The 18,263-nt window shown below is 38.4% G+C and overlaps 7 protein-coding genes across 9 annotated transcripts in view; 6 read left to right on the top strand and 1 right to left on the bottom strand.

The window, feature by feature from the left end:
- Positions 1 to 6: 6 nt before the first annotated feature.
- On the top strand, positions 7 to 1,223 carry LOC105313745 (centrosomal protein POC5-like). Its single transcript, XM_011407414.2, has 7 exons — positions 7 to 47; positions 94 to 202; positions 254 to 324; positions 373 to 502; positions 558 to 626; positions 672 to 851; positions 905 to 1,223. The coding sequence occupies exons 2-7, from the start codon at positions 107 to 109 to the stop codon at positions 1,163 to 1,165; spliced, it is 807 nt and encodes a 268-aa protein (XP_011405716.1). The 5' UTR covers positions 7 to 47; positions 94 to 106; the 3' UTR covers positions 1,166 to 1,223.
- Positions 1,224 to 1,250: 27 nt separating this feature from the next.
- On the top strand, positions 1,251 to 4,075 carry LOC100638734 (protein HIRA-like). The gene is made up of 3 exons (XM_003388532.2): positions 1,251 to 1,396; positions 1,442 to 1,878; positions 1,940 to 4,075. Exons 1-3 carry the CDS (start codon positions 1,314 to 1,316, stop codon positions 4,021 to 4,023), a joined length of 2,604 nt encoding a protein of 867 aa, XP_003388580.1. The 5' UTR covers positions 1,251 to 1,313; the 3' UTR covers positions 4,024 to 4,075.
- Positions 4,076 to 5,002: 927 nt separating this feature from the next.
- Positions 5,003 to 9,278, top strand: LOC109584185 (tyrosine-protein kinase Abl-like). Its single transcript, XM_019999823.1, has 16 exons — positions 5,003 to 5,148; positions 5,466 to 5,585; positions 5,774 to 6,009; positions 6,093 to 6,159; positions 6,220 to 6,445; positions 6,499 to 6,527; positions 6,667 to 6,901; positions 6,960 to 7,033; positions 7,082 to 7,274; positions 7,319 to 7,442; positions 7,488 to 7,637; positions 7,733 to 7,831; positions 7,912 to 8,028; positions 8,226 to 8,363; positions 8,420 to 8,495; positions 8,552 to 9,278. Exons 2-16 carry the CDS (start codon positions 5,490 to 5,492, stop codon positions 9,191 to 9,193), a joined length of 2,502 nt encoding a protein of 833 aa, XP_019855382.1. The 5' UTR covers positions 5,003 to 5,148; positions 5,466 to 5,489; the 3' UTR covers positions 9,194 to 9,278.
- A 142-nt stretch (positions 9,279 to 9,420) lies between these two features.
- On the top strand, positions 9,421 to 12,519 carry LOC100638478 (proprotein convertase subtilisin/kexin type 7-like). Its single transcript, XM_019999825.1, has 12 exons — positions 9,421 to 9,833; positions 9,880 to 9,976; positions 10,020 to 10,057; positions 10,103 to 10,213; positions 10,270 to 10,534; positions 10,605 to 10,887; positions 10,964 to 11,126; positions 11,176 to 11,337; positions 11,414 to 11,511; positions 11,617 to 11,826; positions 11,880 to 11,991; positions 12,043 to 12,519. Exons 1-12 carry the CDS (start codon positions 9,456 to 9,458, stop codon positions 12,286 to 12,288), a joined length of 2,163 nt encoding a protein of 720 aa, XP_019855384.1. The 5' UTR covers positions 9,421 to 9,455; the 3' UTR covers positions 12,289 to 12,519.
- On the bottom strand, positions 12,331 to 13,347 carry LOC100638352 (ropporin-1-like protein). The gene is made up of 5 exons (XM_003388529.3): positions 13,201 to 13,347; positions 12,945 to 13,151; positions 12,810 to 12,885; positions 12,577 to 12,752; positions 12,331 to 12,526 (listed from the first exon to the last, which is right to left on the bottom strand). Exons 1-5 carry the CDS (start codon positions 13,326 to 13,328, stop codon positions 12,451 to 12,453), a joined length of 663 nt encoding a protein of 220 aa, XP_003388577.1. The 5' UTR covers positions 13,329 to 13,347; the 3' UTR covers positions 12,331 to 12,450.
- On the top strand, positions 13,342 to 15,381 carry LOC100638224 (TELO2-interacting protein 2-like). 3 transcript variants are annotated; one of them, XM_019999828.1, is made up of 12 exons: positions 13,342 to 13,483; positions 13,532 to 13,696; positions 13,739 to 14,052; positions 14,105 to 14,173; positions 14,222 to 14,275; positions 14,332 to 14,379; positions 14,426 to 14,548; positions 14,644 to 14,718; positions 14,777 to 14,955; positions 15,003 to 15,094; positions 15,137 to 15,207; positions 15,253 to 15,381. In XM_019999828.1, exons 1-12 carry the CDS (start codon positions 13,369 to 13,371, stop codon positions 15,334 to 15,336), a joined length of 1,389 nt encoding a protein of 462 aa, XP_019855387.1. In that variant the 5' UTR covers positions 13,342 to 13,368; the 3' UTR covers positions 15,337 to 15,381. The 3 variants fall into 3 exon arrangements, with proteins under 3 accessions (XP_019855387.1, XP_019855386.1, XP_019855388.1); XM_019999827.1 differs by having other exon boundaries at positions 13,529 to 13,696; XM_019999829.1 differs by lacking the exon at positions 14,644 to 14,718 and having other exon boundaries at positions 13,529 to 13,696.
- The window catches only part of LOC109584186 (disintegrin and metalloproteinase domain-containing protein 10-like), a 6,294-nt gene continuing 3,380 nt past the window's right edge, over positions 15,350 to 18,263 (top strand). The window contains exons 1-6 of the mRNA XM_019999824.1: positions 15,350 to 15,511; positions 15,560 to 15,704; positions 16,015 to 16,148; positions 16,386 to 17,040; positions 17,274 to 17,487; positions 17,587 to 17,749. Coding sequence (XP_019855383.1) covers positions 15,445 to 15,511; positions 15,560 to 15,704; positions 16,015 to 16,148; positions 16,386 to 17,040; positions 17,274 to 17,487; positions 17,587 to 17,749 — 1,378 coding nt within the window. The 5' untranslated portion in view covers positions 15,350 to 15,444. The remainder of the gene's footprint in view (positions 15,512 to 15,559; positions 15,705 to 16,014; positions 16,149 to 16,385; positions 17,041 to 17,273; positions 17,488 to 17,586; positions 17,750 to 18,263) is intronic.

Here is an 18,263-nt window from a genome sequence, read left to right as displayed (position 1 = left end):
GCAGTTTCACCACCACACCCTCAACCTTCCGCTAATAATGAGCCAAAGTATTTCATTATGTTGTAGTAACGGTTTTATTTAATTAACTGGTAGAGTTTCGTTTAAAATGGACACTAACAAGCCAAAGTCCAATGATCATGAGCTGATTAGATTAGGTGAGCAAATGGACAGATGGTGTTCTGATTTGAAAAGGAACGTATTAGTACGTGAGCTTCAGGTAGTTATATTCTTATTATCAAGTACCTTTCTGTAGGCTGAATTTGAACAAGCTCAGATAAGATCAAGAGAAGAACAAAAAGCAGCTACTCTTCAAGAAATTAATGAGTAGATAGCAATATTAATTTATAGTTAATTAGCTGTTGTTTATTCTAGTTTAGTGTCTCAGAATCGGCTGCTTCAGTCACAAATCAATAGAATTAATGGACTTTTGACAACTTACCAGTTGTCAATTAACAAAAAAGATGAAATCATCCAGCGGTTAACTAAATCTCTGCAGAAACAAGTAACATTGATACATTTACTGATTAATTAATAAGTTAGTTCTTGTTTTATTGTAGAAAGACCGAATTGGTTTAGCTAGATCATTTTCAATGTGGAGGGGGCAGCACAATGATGAAAAAAGAGAAGTTTGCTATCACTTAATTTCATCATCATCATCATTTTTATTATAGATATTTACTAGTACTTTGGCTGTAAAGCATTATAATTATAAACTAAAGAGAAAAGCATTGCAGAAATGGTTTGGAATTATACAAAATAAATGGAGAGAGAGAGTACAGAGAGCTTGTCAAGTAAGAGCAGAGGAAGTATGCCAGAAACTTAAAGCAAGTCACACCAAAGAAATAAAGACAGTAACTGAAGGAAAGGGAAGACACAAGAATGACTTACTCCATTTTGTTTTTAGTTTGAGAAGTTGTTGGAGGAGAGAGAGGAGGAACTGAGCAGACTTTATAAAGAAAGAGATTCATTCGAAGAAAATTTGAAGAAAGCTTTCATGAGAGGAGTATGTGCTTTGAACAAGGAGGCAATGACTATGTTTAATAAAGAACAACTGGGAGATTGTGGTTACCATGGCAACCAGACAGTTCCTCCTCCTCCTCCTCCTGTTAAAGAAGGAGGAAAGTCAAGAGAACCAAAAGTTATGATTGAGAAGCACTTGCACTAAAATATCACTTACTAGTATATAAACTACTATTATCATTATATTAAAATTAATTAATCTACGAGGTGTGGTTTTTAATAATCAATATAGCTCCTCCTAGCAGGCCAGGTGCCCAGTACTTTTAAGTGTACTTGGTGTAGGGAGGCTAGAAATGAAGATATTCAAACCTAACTGGGTTAAACATGATAAAGGACAGCCAATATTCTCCATTGATATACACCCTGATGGCACGAGGTGATACAATCAATTATGATTTCATCTTACACTCAAAATTAACAGGTTTGCTACTGGAGGCCAGGCTGATGACGGCAGTGGTAAGATCATTATTTGGAACATGGCCCCAGTGAGGGAAGAGCCCATCAGTGATGTACCTAAACTGTTGGTGGAACTAACGAATCACTCCGGTTGTGTTAATGTCACACGATGGTCACGTGATGGACACTACCTCGCCAGTGGTAGTGATGATAGTATTATTATAATATGGAGCCTTCGCTATAAAACTGACGGGAAACTGGGATTAGAAAACCCTGTGTACGAACAGTGGGGGTGTGGCCACGTACTGAGAGGTCATAATGGTGACGTGCTGGATCTGTCCTGGTCACATGACAGGAAGTACCTGGCGTCAGCTAGTATCGACAACACTATTATCATATGGAACACACTAAAGTTTCCAGAGAAAGTAGCCATCATTGAATCGCACACTGGACTTGTTAAAGGTACTGTACAGTATATCATTATTATTATTATTGTTATTATTATTGTTATTATTATTGTTAGGTGTTTCTTGGGATCCTGTTGGTAAATATCTTGCTTCACAATCTGATGACAAGTCCCTTCGCGTTTGGAGGACCTCTGACTGGAAAGAGGAAGTCAAAATATCAGAACCATTTCATAATTGTGGAGGAACAACCCACGTACTCCGATTGAGCTGGTCACCCGACGGTCGGTTCATAGTCTCTGCCCACTCTCTTAACAATGATGGACCGAGTTCTCGTATTATCGACCGAACCACTTGGAACACCGAAATGGACTTTGTAGGTCACCGGAAGGCAATAGAAGTGGTTCAGTTTAATCCTCACCTTTTCGAGAGAGAAAAGGGAGGGGATAGTCACGGCTGCCTGGCTATCGGGAGCAGGGATAGATCCTTATCAGTTTGGCTGACCAGTTATAAACGACCATTAGTTGTTGTACACGATCTTTTTAATAATTCAATAATGGACATCTCTTGGAGTAAGGACGGATATCAGTTAATGACTGCTTCTCTTGATGGATCTGTAGCTTTCATTTCATTCACTTCAGAAGAACTGGGTCTCTCTCTTAACGAGTACAGGTTTGATGAGCTCTTCATGAGTTTGTACGGCCAGAAAAGAGTCCAAAGTAGAGGGACTCACCTCATTATAGAGAACCCTTCCCTACTCACTGCTAACCCAGGCATCCTTGAGGGAAAGTTTGGACCGAAAAGTAACACCACACCTGGTAAAACCCCTCCCGCCATAGCCAAGACCACGCCTCCTACCGCTAGTGGTTCTGTTCCTACGTTACAGCGACAGGTTGAGTCCCGTACTCCTGACGGAAGGAGGCGTATCACTCCAGTACTCCTCAACACTGTACCTCAGTCTGGACTCTCCGATAGTCCTTTCTCTAATTCTATGATAATGGCCACACCTCCAAAAACCACACCTACTAAGAGGCCACACCCAGATGAAGAGTGTACAGCTAGTCCTACTCCAATCAGTTTTGCTCCTTTATCTCCAGTGAACGAGCCTCCAGCTGTTACTAAACAGTCTCTACCTAAGCAGGAGGCAGTTGAGGTCACTGGGTCTGGTAAAGGGAAACGTGTCAAGAAAGTTAAAATAACTAATGAGGAATCGTTAGCCAAGCACTCTAAGCCATGTCTGCAAAAGCCACATCCACCAATTAATAATTATTTAGACTGTCCATCCCTCCTTCCCTCTCTATCCCTTCAAGTGGGTGGAGTTTCTCTGGAAGCGACCAATGGCAGTGGAGGGAGTACATTATCTTGTAAAGGAGGGGACCTGGCCTGGTCCCTTCTCCTTCATTCTCCTGTCCTCTTGCTCGGAGCTAGTTTGGCAGTTACAGCTGTTTGTGGTAACGATAGGACAATGGTACTGGTTTCCACGGCAACAGGACGTGTATTGGTCTCTCGTATTTTATTAATAAATGATCCATTTCAATTGAAAGTTAGTTCACACTATGTTGCCATAGCAACCGTTAATGCAACCCTATCAGTCTTTGATGTGACTGGCACTCGGTCACTGGTCTCTGGTGCCTCGTTCCATCACCTACTGACAGCCGCTGGAGGAGCAACTGGTGGGATCAACATTGAAATAACGGACACTGGTGTACCGGTTGTCATGACAACCAACCAATCATATGGATACCATTACCTTATGGAGTGTTGGGTTGAACTGACTCACCAAAAAGAAGCTGCTCAAATGAATCCATCAGCCAGTGGAACTGATATATCAACACACCCACTGCAGTACATACAATCAGTGAGTGGTACAAGGACCAGTAGTACTACAGTAACCTCTACTGAGGAGTGTCTTTCTTTCTTAGAGTCTCAGCTGTTTAGAAGTTCTTGTCTTCAATCATCAGTCGAATACGAGTCCTTGTTAAAGAGATATGTCACTTATCTGGTGAACCAGTCGCTCAGTGAAAGGTTGAGAGAAGTGTTCATGATGTTAGTATCTTGTTGTAATCACACTGGACAGGGTCTAGTACCAGCATCAGTGGTAACTGGACCCACTCTTAATCAACTGCTATCAATAATAGCTACCAACACTAACCTACAAAGACTATATGCAGAACTTAAACTTGTTTTTGATAGTATCAATTAATTTTAACGATACTTTTAAATGTCAATTTAATTAATAGATGAAGCTATTTTCACGTCAGCATCCAATTACATGCCATGCTTTCCAATTAATGACACCAACTTGAAGAATTGACGTCATAATCAACTCAAACTTTCTACACAGCATAAGGACATCAATATGTATCAGAAAATGTAGTGAAAATTGTGAGTTCCTTCCTTTTCAATTCTGGTAAAATTTGGCCAATATCCCTGTACTTATACATGTACAGGGACTTTGGTGTAAGACCTGTTACCATCACTCATTATGCACTACAGCCACACCTCTTCATTAGCAGCAGCCCTAGGGGTGTGACTGATGTTTTTGGCGCCGGAGGTGTGGCCATAGCTTGCCGCGCGCGCGCAAGCGCATGGGGTGTGGTTATAACTCAGGAGCATGCAAAGACACTAGGACAATGGTAGAGGTTGAGTTACAATTGAGAGGTACGTTTAGCCGCGGAGAAAGACTAACATTGGAGGAGTATATCATAATGTGATGAAGTACATAATGACAGAGGACTGAGCGGCCTAGAGTTAGTCTCGCTGGGCCAGACCGTTCCCCAGTCTACAGTCATTGTGGGTAGTCAGGCGGGCCTGAGGGTCAGGCTCGGCCTGACTAGTATGGTACTGATTTCTTCGTACCTTTACTTCACTATGATACCTTTACTTTAGAATAGAGTGAGTGGACTGGTGTCTAATGACAAGTACTGATGGTTAATGGCTGGGACAGTTAATTTGAGAACGGACAGAGACCCTTCACGAGGGTGAGATCAACAAGACTCACACCGACCTTCAGTTATTAATAATGACATTATCATTTGTTGGTCGTTTATATCACAAACAATTGTTTATCATTAATGTTGTATTAATCTTAAAAGAACTAGGATAAATTTGTATAATTATCATAATTATAAATCATTAATTGAAGGCCACACCTCCTTTTAAAACCACTCCTACTCATACTGATTGTATCCGGGAGACCACTAGACCAGACCGTACTGATTCCACTGAACTTAACTACTTGACTCTGTGGACTGGGCCCCCCCCTCTCTCTCTCTCTCTCTCTCTCCTTCTGTCAGTTATTGTCCTGTTACAAGGTCCACCAGTAAAGGTATACTACTGATGATGGTAGACAGAGGCAGTTCGTGTGTACATATAATGAAACTAGCTAATGTACTTCCCAGTGTATCTGTATCTATGTATCCTTACTAGTGTGTGTTAGTTAGTATATGCCAGCCTGCCTAGACTACAGTCCCTTGTGTGTGTATGTGTGTTAATATCAGTACTAATTACATTCCTTTTACCTAGTTTCAATTAAAGGTGTAGGTGTGTTTGTCCCACTTGTTGACATTTACTTGGATTATAAATTATTGTTTTTATTGGATCAACAATAATCCATCAATTATGAAAGTTATTTTTATTTCACAGTATATACTCACTCCCCCTGTCGCCATGGCAGCGGTTACTCTTGATCGTCAAGAGGGCCAGTTGGAGGGATGGCTCACGGTGTATAAGAGTAGGAATCCATTCATGTTCTCCAAGCAAAAGGTGAGACGCCATCTTGTGGTATGTAACAATGTGCTAACAGGGTTTGGTGTGGTTTCTTTCTTGTCTTTGAAATATTCTCTTCATTTAAGGACCTGTTGACTCAAGTGTTGACTAATCTTGAATTCATTGTTATTGTATACTGTACATGTACAGTATATCATTTGTGATTTCTCTCTCTCTCTCTCTAGCCTGATAAGGTTCTGGAGAGGGCCTGGTGTGTCTTCCATTCAAAGACTTCTAAAGGTCCTACTATTAGTTTCTTTCAAGATAATCGTAAGGAGGTTCGGGTTCTTAAAAGAGACAAAGTTGATCTTCTCAGTGTCAGAGAAATCACAAAGATATTTGGACACCCGAAACATGCCAACTGCTTCACTTTAAAGAACAAAGGGAAGAGGAACAGGTTCCTGTTTGACTGTGACAGCAAGTCAGTTCATGTTCTGTATATCTCAGTATATTTCTGTATATCCTTGCATACCTCAGTATATTTAATTAACTCTCTCCTCCCAGTATTGATCTTAATAACTGGTTGCGTACACTCAGTGATGCGTTGAGATTAGAGTTCAGATTAGAAAAGGTTATTATTATTATTATTTGTAATAATTCAGCGTCAGATTGACCCCGCCTTTTTTATCAGGTGATATGGGAGTTCCTGGACGAGACTGGTCTCTGGCAGGCTTTATCAGACAGAGAGTCTTATGATATTGAGGCCCATTACTGTGACCAGCACAACCAGTTCCTCCTGGGGGACAGGGAGGACAAGAGAGTCCATTATAATTTAGGACAGATGCAGCGACTTCCTCCTAAACTGAAGCACACTCAACGACTGAAGAGGAGTCCTTTTATATGGGAACGACCTGAAGGTCTGGCTGGTTGTTGTTGTTGTTGTTTATTGTTGTTGTTTATTTATTTATAGTACTTCATCAGAAAATGAATGATTTACCAGTAAGTTATTTATAATAATCATTGGTAGATCTATATATTAGTTTGGAGACCAGTCCCACTAAAAGTGGGACAGTTAAGGACACCATAGCCAGAGTCTCCTAACGGTGATCTATTGTTATTGTTTCTTGCTCCATTACAGGCAATATGGGAATGGGGTGATCCTTCTAATGACGAATGGCATCCATTTGAACGAGACACCAACATTCAGATTGAGGATATGTATGATTCCGGTTCTCAGTGGGCGGAGCTTATCCTGTGCATGCCGTCTCCAATGCTGTTGCTACTGAACCTTCAAGACATGAAACTGGTCAACTCCAAGACTCAAGTTAGGTACAGTTTGAGGAGGTTTGACAACACTGCTAACATGAAGCAAGGTAACTTATTGTTTGTTATATTGCTGTTGTTGTTTATTGTCGTTTGTTTGTTTGTTAGCTCCGTCAATCTATGGTACTGATGGAGTTGATCCTAGGAGCCCATCACCTGATGATGACGATAAAGGATTCGAAGTAATTAATAATTTATTTATTTGTTTATTTATTTGTTTATTGAATTAGAATGTGATATCACCTGTCAGTCCTCTATTCCAGCCGCTACAAAATTTCTTACAACATTTACAAGTTCCTCGCAAAAACATAAACACGAGAGAACTGCTGGGAGAAGGAGCTTTTGGTGAAGTGTATCTTGCTGATGCTACTGGACTACCAGGGACCCAAGGGACTGTGGAAGTGGCTGTGAAACAATTAAAATGTGAGTGGGTGTGGCTGCTACGTATTATTATTATTATTTTGTAGTAAGTGATTTCATAGCGAGACATGGCCAACACAGTCAACAGATGGAGGACTTTCTGAGAGAAGCCAAAGAAATGGCCAAAGTGGATCATCACAGAGTAGTCAAACTAATAGCTGTTTGTACCCTGTGAGTCCATTGTTGTTGTTTATTGTTTATTGTTGTTGTTTGTAGTGATTTCCCCTTGTTACTAATTGAGGAGTACATGAACCAAGGTGACCTGCTGGCAGTGTTAAAGGAAGGTAGACCCAGTATGCCACTGGTACAGCAACTCTCCTTCTCATGGCAGGTAGCTGATGGAATGAACTATCTTGCCACTGACCTGTAAGGGAATCCATTTATACTCACATTGCATGTACTGTCCTATCCATGTATAATGCAATTACCTGTCTAATTACTCAATGTGTCTTTTACTGTAGCCAATGTGTCCATCGTGATTTAGCTGCTCGTAATGTCATGGTGCACAAAACTGAATCTGGAGAAATGTTAGCTAAAATAGCTGACTTTGGACTCTCTAGGTGACAACAATTATTATTATTATTATTAATATTATTATTATTAGTAATATTATTATTATTAATTATTGCTTTCATTTTAGACACTTGTATTCTGAAATGTACAAGCACCAAGGCAACAAGCCCCGCCCACTACCTGCTAAATGGATGGCGTTGGAATCATTAATGTACTTCATATTTACAACCAAGTCTGACGTTTGGTAAGAATGTACCACTGATACTGTTAGCACTCTCACCATTCTCTGTACCTCATTGTACAATCTAAACTGTCAATAGAACAGTGTACTATGAATACAATGGACACTATACTTTTATAGATACTACTGCAGTTGTTGTAATGACCATTACTCTATAGTATATCAATTGTTGTTGTTATTGTTGTTGTTGTTGTTGTTAGGAGTTTTGGTGTGATGTTATGGGAGATAATGACACTGGGCCGTACCCCATACCCAGGAGTGGAGAACAGGGAACTGCTGGAGCAGATTGAGGAACACGGACTGAAGCTCAATAAGCCAAAGGGATGCCCTCAATCAATGTATGGTCATTATTAGTTATTTATTATTGGATTATTATTAATTAATTAATGATTAGTTATGATAGCATTTTGGACTGTACACAGCATGAGCCTGACGACAGACCAACTTTTGGAGAACTAAAATTTAAACTTGTAAGGATAACTTATTGATCATCAATTATTATTATTAATTAATTAATTATGAATAGTATAATTTGTATGAAGATGTGAAGGAGGGACGACTCCAAAGACCTTCTGATTCAGATGAAGAGACCACTCCAAAAACAGGAGCAAAGGAACTATCAAATAAACCAGAGGAGGAGGGAGAGAAAGCTGGAGAGAAGGAGGGAGAGGAGGAGGGAGAGGGAGGGAAAGCTGAAGAGAAGGAAGGAGGAGGAGAGAAGGAAGAGGAGGAACAAGAGAATACTCAAGTTCCTGGAGTTGGTGAGAGGAGCAGCTGCCCTAATGAAGAGGAGGTTCCAGCCTCATTGGACAGGATCAGTTTAGAAGAAATCAAGATTGAAGAAGATAAAGGAGACACTGAAAATGAACACGAACATGTCTACTATACGATTGAGAATGACACCAGTGTCATTGATACTAACACTGATGTTAACACTGATACTGATCTTAACGCTGACACTAACACTGATGCTACTGTTAAGACTGATGTTGATGCTAGCACTAATTCTGATAGCAAGACTGGTACTGATATTAACATTAACACTGACACTGACACTACTGATACAAACACTGATACTGATGCTAAACCTGATCCTAATGCTGATACTGACACTAACACGGAATCAAATACAGAAGTATTGCAGCCTCATAATGGAAATGTTAGTTGATTTGATATTATTACTTTTATTATAATAATAATAGTCCCTATAGCTTTGGTGTTCTCTTTTTTGAATGCAGAATTTATTAATTTCATTACTTTTTGTGTTATTTTTAACAGATTAATTTTTGTTTCATTGTATTAGAAATTAATAATACCAGAATGTAGTCAATTTGTGCTCTAATTATCCGAAAGTAGTATCATGCCGTTTATACTCTAATTAAAGGAATGTAAAAATAAAATCATTCATTAGTAAATAGTCACACCCTTCAATGGCTGAGTACTTTCTTCCCTTACTGTTCCTCCTCCTCTGCGTCCTTCCCCTCCTCTCCACTGCTGATGGTCCCCCTCTGGTCTGGGCCGTGAGACTAGCTCATTCTGATCACTCTAGAGTCGCTAAGGAGACGGGACTGGTCAGTTCAGGACATATCAATGAACTATTGGATGATGTGTACGAGTTTAAACTGGGACAAGAGGACCACGCCCACCTACTATCACACCTCAAGTCACGTGATCTAGTCATCGACCATGTCCATTCAAATGTATTGTCCCACCCTCACGTCCAGTGGGCGGAGCACCAGTACTCCATCACTAGAGACAAAAGAGACATTTACTTTAACGACCCACTCTTCCCCCATCAGTGGCACCTGGTAATTAATGAATTAATTAATGGAGACCTAATGAATAATTAATTAGGTGAATCATCAAGAGAATGGTCACGATATCAATGTGACTGAGGTCTGGCTGTCTAATATCACTGGAGTGGGTGTGACTGTAGCTGTTGTTGACGATGGTTTGTTGTTTGTTTGTTTGTTTGTTTATTTGTTGCACAATAGGTTTACAACATGGCAATCAGGAACTGAGTGATAATTATGTAAGTATAAAATGATATTATTAATTTATAATTTATTTATTACAGAATGCTAAAGGAAGTTATGATTTTAATGATTACGATTATGATCCTAACCCTGACACTTCCTCAGTATCCAATTCTCACGGAACACGTTGTGCTGGACTAGTAGCGTCAGTGGTGAGTAATTAATTGATAATTAATTAATTAATTAATTAATTAATACTCCTCCACAGGCTAATAACAGTATTTGTGGTGTTGGTGTGGCTTACAAAAGTTCAGTGAGTGGTATTAGGTTATTGGATGGAGTCATTACTGATCTGTTGGAAGCGAAGGCACTCACTTATAAGACCCACATCAATCACATATACTCGTGCTCCTGGGGCCCAACTGATGATGGGATGACAGTAGAGGCACCAGGGACTCTGGCACAACTGGCCTTCCAGTTAGGGACTCAGAGGGGTCGCTATGGTTACGGGAGTATATTTGTTTTTGCATCAGGTAATTACTGGATGGGAATTAATGTTGACTTACCTTTTAAGGAATATTGAATACAGTAGTTTTGTTACAGGTAATGGAGGGAACAAACAGGACAATTGTAATTTTGATGGATATGCTAACTCGATATACACAGTGACAATAGGAGCAGTGGATGAGTTGGATAAGAAACCTTATTACGCTGAAGAGTGCTCCTCCAAACTAGCAGTGACATACAGCAATGGAGTCAAGAGGGGGGACAGGAACATTGTCACTGCTGACATCACCAAAGGACACAGTTGCACCTCAGGATTCAGTGGAACTTCAGCAGCTGCTCCAATGGCAGCTGGACTTATAGCACTGGCACTGCAAGTTAGGTAATGGAATTGTTGTTTACTGTTTGTTGTTGTTTATTGTTGTTGTTTATTGTTGTTGTTTATTGTTGTTATACAGAGATTGTTTAACATGGCGTGATGTACAGGGTATTATTGTGTACAGTGCTGTACCAATAGACATCAGTGAAGGTGATTGGTTCACCAATGGAGCTGACTTCATGCACTCTCACCAGCACGGGTTCGGAGTACTGGACGCCTACAGACTTACAAGATCAGCTCAGGTAGACTAGCCATTAGCTCTCGTGTGATTGTCATGTGGTCGGTTAATAGGTGTGGCCTTTGTTACCAGCACAAGTGGTTTGGAAGTCAGATACATATTACACTAATAGTCCAATTCCTTATTCAATGGATCGTAAACTCCAGCAAAATATAACGTTATCACTTGATGACATGCCACCATCACTCCATACACTGGAGCATGTAGCAATCACTGTGAGTTACTGTCATACTCACCTCAACTAATTCTGATCAAATTTAAATTTTTTGAAAGTTGTTTATTATTTATCAGGTGACGATAGACCACACCTACAGAGGTGCTCTTATATTGGACCTGGTGAGTCCTTCAGGTACAGTATCTCATTTAGCTACTTCTAGAAAGAAGGACAGGTTTGTGTTAACATTATTAATGAATTTATTATTATTATTATTATTATTATTATTTATTATTATTATTATTATTATTATTATTATTATTATTATTATTATTATTAGCTCATCTAAAGGATTACGTGATTGGACATTCACCACAGTCCGTTGTTGGGGGGAGGGACCCCTGGGGGTGTGGTCATTACAGGTAGCTGATGACACTAGTATTGGTATCCCTCCAGACACTGAGGGTGAATCAAGAGGATACCTCTTACAATGGAGTATCAAACTGTATGGAACCAACCTCACTTCTTTGGATATAGTCAATAGAAAAATGTATTAAATAATAATTATTATTAAAATTATTATTATTGTGTCTTGTTGTCTAGATTAATTGATCAGGTTGTCAATGGTGATGATGATGTAATTCCTTCAACTTGTCCTCCTAAACCAACCAACCTACAGGACATTACCTTCCCTGATTCACCTATTGGGAACAAAGTAATAACTAATGATAACTATTAATAACTATTGATAATTATTATTTTCTAGTTATTAAAGGTTCTTTCTGCTCTAGCTGCTGTTATTGTCAGTATATTATTTCTTCATATTTTAATAACTTTTATCTATCGGAAAATGAGAGACAAAAAGAACAGTTATAGATCAGCACTACCTCCGGTCACTTTGCGTCACTTGAGTTCAACAGCCGAGGAAGAGGAGGGGCTTTTATTAGAATCACGAGATAATAATGAAAATGAGTGGAATGAAGAAATTGTTGAAGATAAGACTACTCTATAATTAATTAATTAATTAATTAATTAATTAATGTCTGTTTGTACATTTTTATTGACAAGAACTGCATGGCATTCATTAAATTCTCATTATGTATTATCATTTATTTAGTATTATTATTGTTATTATTATTATTGTTGTTGTTGTTGTTAGTTTCTTTGTTCTTGTTTACATTTTTGTTGATAGTTTAGGACAGCTTGGATGTTTGAATTCTCTTGGACCAATGTTACCATCAAATCTTTCCCTACAAGTGCACAGCAGTCAGTCATTGAGTCAGTTCATTCATTGTCTTACGATTCAACCTTCAGCCAGTCCAGTGATCGCTGTATCTGGGCTTCACTAATGTCTCCATCAACTTTTGCTAAAAATGAATACAAGTCTGAGAATAGTTCAAAACTGATTCTAGCGTCTCCTCCATCAGAATCAGTGGACATTATCTCACAGACTGTCTTTAATGCACAAGATATACTCTACAAAGACAGCCATTAACAATTAGCAAGTCCTCCTCAATGCTGCTTATGGTGTACCTTTTCCATTGTAGTACAGGCTAGTGCAAGTACATACCTCCAAATAACTTGTTCCTTTTCATTCATGTCCCCCATACTGCAGTACAGTAATAATGCACTCCATCCCATTCTATTGATAATAATAATATGCTATACCTGAGTATTTCACTGAGAGTGGTCTCTTTACAGCCAATGTTAGTCCACAGTTCCCTCAGTTTGCTCACATTCACAGTCTCGCCCTCCATTTGACTGTGGAGTGTAGCTAGCTTTCCTTTACTGACTCCTCCATTATTGGCTACTCCTATCCCCTCGTAACGAGCCTTCACTGGTGGAGCTACTCCCCGAGACAGTGCATCAAAGTATCTGAAAGAAATTCAAAAACTTCTTTTTTGTTTGTAAGTGATGAACATACGCTGCAGACCAGAGGAGAGGGTCCTCGGGTTGTGTTCTAATGGCAGCTTTAGTGAAGTCCTTGAGTATTCCAGGGAGAGAAGGAGGAATGATGATCTGTTCTGCTGTATAGAGGGGACCACCGTCCATTGTAATGATTGTATGTGTATTGATTGGTTGCTATGGAAACATGAGCCACACCCAATCTACTCTCCAGCTAGCAATGAATACTGAAGAAAGAGATCACAAAATTAAAGAATTAATTCAAAAATTAAAAGTAAAAGCTGACAGTCACAAAGGAAAAGGTTGGAATAAGTTTAGATATTATTTTTATTTTATTTACTTTTCAGAAGATGATGTAGATTACAGCTCATCATTAACTACATTGAATGAATTAATTATTTCAATTAATAATAAATCAGAACTGGTTGGGTTAGTCCCAGTTATACTAACTGGAGTTATACCTCATACCACCAGACACTACTGGACTAATGAGTCCTCTATACTGGCAGCTAAAAGTAATGAACAATGTAAATGTATAATTATTATTTTATTTCTAGATATATTAACTTATATATTAAAGAAATGTCACTGTAGTTCAATTCCTGACCTTTTGATTGGACGAAAAAACAAATCAGTACCTGGGGTGGGTGTGGTCTCACCATACACTCCAGCTCGGCCGACAGAGGAGGTGTTGCCATGGTTACAAGAAGAGGATGAGGTTCCCGTAGTAGAAGATGAGGAAGAATTGTTGATAGGAGGAGGAGTAATGAATGAACTGTTGAGAATATTAAGAAGAAGACTAGTTGAGACAGAATGGAAGGAGCATCCGAATGAGAAGCACACACTGATGTGGTGTCTGAGACATTTAAAGGTACAGTACACTGCTCCAGGTTAGGTATAGGCTATCTCTCTCTTCTCTGTAGCATCCTCATCTCAGTGAGTATTTTAATTCCTTCCTGCCATTATTATTATTATTGATTGATGATTATGAAGTAAGTATATTCAATTGTTGCAGAGCTATTGTTATTATTAATTGTTAGATTTATCATAAACAGTTAGGATTGACTGGTTTATGTCACCTCATCGCTAACACTGTAAGTGTCTCATTATCCTTTTAATCATAAGACCACTCCCCCATCCTCTTTCACAGGACTCAGCTGAGCTAGTACAGTATGGTAAAGCTGACCTTATTTATGACGTATGGCTGATCATCCTGTTTATCATTTGTTGATTAGTTTGTATAGAGTATTAAGAAATTGTTATATTTCAACAAAGTTGACATTATTAATGCATTACATCCAGCTCTTCAATCACTACTGGTAATAATGGAGGGACCTCAACCAATGGAGATATCTCAACCTAGAAAGGTATTAATAACATCACATGATGTGTGGACTATACAGTACAGTAGAGTCCATGATGTGTATATGTATTTGAATTGTATGTTGCATTGTTAATACAGTGGAGGAAGACTGATGAAGTGTTTGTAATATTACTACAATCAATGTACACTGAATCTAAACTATCAATTAGAAAAGTAACTAATTAACATCAATTTATTATTATTATTATTATTATTATTAATAATATCATAGGCTTATATTAAACATGTATGTAGATATATTGAATGTCTTGGTGTATTTATAATCAAGTATATTAATAAATTGTTATTAATTATATTTGATTATATTGAGTATCCTGATTATTGTGGAGAAGAAACTAGAAAAACCAGCTTGACGACACTACTAACATTAATGAGATACTCTTGGCCCAGGTTGATATCAATTCATTTATTATGTAGCATTGTGTGTGTGTGTGTAGGATTCCAAATCACTTCGAACCAATTTTAAAATCATTGATCAAGTTGATTTCTGATCTGTGTCCTGATAAATCAGTGATTCCAGATGATTCCAGTAACACATTATTAATTATTCATTATTATTGGGTTGCTATAGATACACAAGATGTATTAGGATTAATCATTGATTGCTTGAAAGTGTTGAACTGCTGCTGTCATGAAAATAGCGTATGTTTGTTGTTATTTGTTTATGTATTTATTTATTTCCCGTAGTCTGCCAGTTATAAAATGTTATTGAAAGACACAGAACATGCTGCTTTGAGACACTGTATTGCAGAAGCATTGGATACCGTATAGTTTCTAATTATGAGAAATAAGCTGATAATGTAATTAAAATTGAAATCAGTTAACTGCAAAGCAGCTGCTGGGAGGGTCTCTTTCTTCTATTCCTCACTGTCCTCCATTATGAGACTAAACCGCTTGCTTTTGATAGTCTTTGGGTCTTTATTAGTGTCCATTGCTGGAGCAGACAGTAAGTATTCCAGCCTACCAGGGCCAGTCTCATCATTATTCTTATTAGGATCAGATCCACTCCTCACTCGGCTGAGCTATTATGAGCCGTTGAGCTATTCTACTCATCACTTGAAGACTGGGCACCTTATGATAAAGAGGAGAAGTGTACCTGATGATAATAAACTACACTTTACAATCACTGCATACAACAGGTACATGTACATTAATGAACTTGTAAACATCTCCATACATTGTTGATGGTATGTTAAATATTGGTTGTTTTTCAATGGCTCATTGAGTATGTGGGGGTATTTGGTAGTGCTGCCTGTACTACAATGAATTATCACTTTGTTATTGATATTTGTGTATTTCTGTTTGCTAAATACGAGGCTAAATGTTGTCATTCATTTATTGGCAGCTATCATGGACTGGACTTCCTTTTATAATTATATTTTATCCTCTCCCCCCCCTCTCCCTCTCTCTCTCTCTCTCCCTCTCTTTCTCTCTCTCCCTCTCTCTCAGTACATTCAATCTTCTTCTCTGGCCCAGTTCTGATGTATTCTCTCCTAATGTTGAGTTTAATGTTCATCAGGAAAATGGCGACATAAAACCATCCAATTATGATCCAAGCACATTTTATAAAGGAATCATAAAAGGTATTAATGGATCACTGTTAGATCTAGAGGGAGTTTAGAAGCAACAATAATAAATGATGATGATGTGTGTCTGTTGGTTAGTGTAAGATGATATCATGTAGTGGCTGTCTGGACAGTGTCTAGTTCAAAGTCATTCTTATCAATAATTACTATTGACCCATTCTTTCCTTATACTATTAACCCATTCCTTCCTTTATACATGTACCTACAGTATGAATCCATTCATTCATTGATTAGGTCAGCCCCTCTCAAGTGTCCATGGTCATATTCATGATGGGGTCTTTGATGGTGAGGTAAGGACAGCCGCTGGTACTACCTATCACATTGAACACATCATGAAGTATCCTGGAGTCACTCAGCATGTACCAGCTGGTACTCACTCGCTGATCTATTCTGATGAACACATGATTGTACCTAAGTCAACCTGTGCTTTGAAGAAGGTCCTCTTTGATAAACTTCAGTCTATTCAAGCAACAGGAGAGCCAATACATAAGAAACCACGCCCACTAACTGACGATGAATATTATGAAAATGAACGAGTGAAGAGAAACTCAAAGAAGGTGAATACGGCGAGTGGAGGAAGGTTCTGTCAGATATTTGTGGCAGTGGATCATTTGTTCTTACAACATGTGGTGGGAGGCTCAGAAACAATGGCTATATCAGAAGTGACTACAATATTCTCAAGTTCTCAGAATATATTTCAAACTACAGACTTTGATTCAAATGGACAGTTTGATGGCATTACCCCTCAACTGGTCCGTACTGATATTCTCAATCGTGATTCTTACAATGGGAAGTTCAGGAGTGATAACATTGATGTTAATAGATACCTCAACCTTTGGTCCGAGATTGACCATTCTACCTACTGTCTGGCGCTATTAGTGACCTACCGGTAAGATATGTGTACCATTGTACCATTATACCATATTGTACCAATAACTGGTCCAATATACCGATACACCATTGTACCATTATACCATATTGTACCAATATACCATTGAACCATTATACCATATTGTACCAATATACCAATATACCATTGAACCATTATACCATATTGTACCAATATATCATATACCATTATACCATTGAACCATAGTGCCATTACCCATTGTTTGTTTCTAGTGATTTCAGTGATGGTGTATTAGGTTTGGCATGGGTAGCTCAGCCCCCCGGGGGTTCTTCAGGGGGTATTTGTGAGGGACGGGTCCGACTCTCAATTGGAGAGAGATCATTAAACACTGCCATAGCTTCTTACCTCAACTACGGTGCTAGGCAACCAAGGGGTGTGGTCACTATCACTGTGGCTCATGAGTTTGGACACAACTTTGGATCACCCGTAAATTAATTAATTTATTATTATTATTATTATTATTATTATTATTATTATTATTATTATTATTGTTGTTGTTATTATTATTATTATTATTATTAATAGCATGATCCAGAGTCCAGTCAGTGTTCTCCTGGTGGTTCAGGAGGTAATTACATCATGTATCCTAGAGCTACTGACGGGAGACAGGACAATAATGACCGATTCTCTCCTTGTTCAATAAACTCAATATACGCTGTACTGACCACCAAATCAACATGTTTCACTAGTAAGAACTGTTATTATTATTATTATTATTATTATTATTATTATTATTATTATTATTATTATTATTATTATTATTTAATATAATCACAACTAACAAGTTGGTACAAAACTCAGTATCAGTCCATAACCAACAGACTATGATACACAATTACATATTTAAATGTCTCCTCAGAATTCGTGCAGATCCCAATAATGCAGTCTTCTGTATATGCTCAACTTTGATGTTAATCCCCAGTCTCTTTAACCAGTCCTTGATCCTGTATGATACTGCCCCCAGTGCTCCAACTACAATCGGTATTACTTCTACCTTCTTCATTCCCCATAGCTTCACAATTTCCTGTCTCAATTCTTGATATTTCTCAACTTTTTCATCTTCCTTTCCTTCAACTCGAGTATCACCTGGAACTGCCACATCTATAATCATACACCTCTTCTCCCTTTTCATAACAACTACAATATCTGGCTTGCGATGTTCAACCATTCTGTCACACTGAATCATAAAGTCCCATAAAATC

The sequence above is a fragment of the Amphimedon queenslandica genome, unplaced genomic scaffold (assembly GCF_000090795.2).
Source record: "Amphimedon queenslandica unplaced genomic scaffold, v1.1 AMPQUscaffold_13236, whole genome shotgun sequence".
In the NCBI taxonomy this organism is placed as follows: Eukaryota; Metazoa; Porifera; class Demospongiae; order Haplosclerida; family Niphatidae; genus Amphimedon; species Amphimedon queenslandica.
Note: the sequence above shows the minus strand (reverse complement) of the source record. Positions and strands in the feature narration are given on the sequence as shown.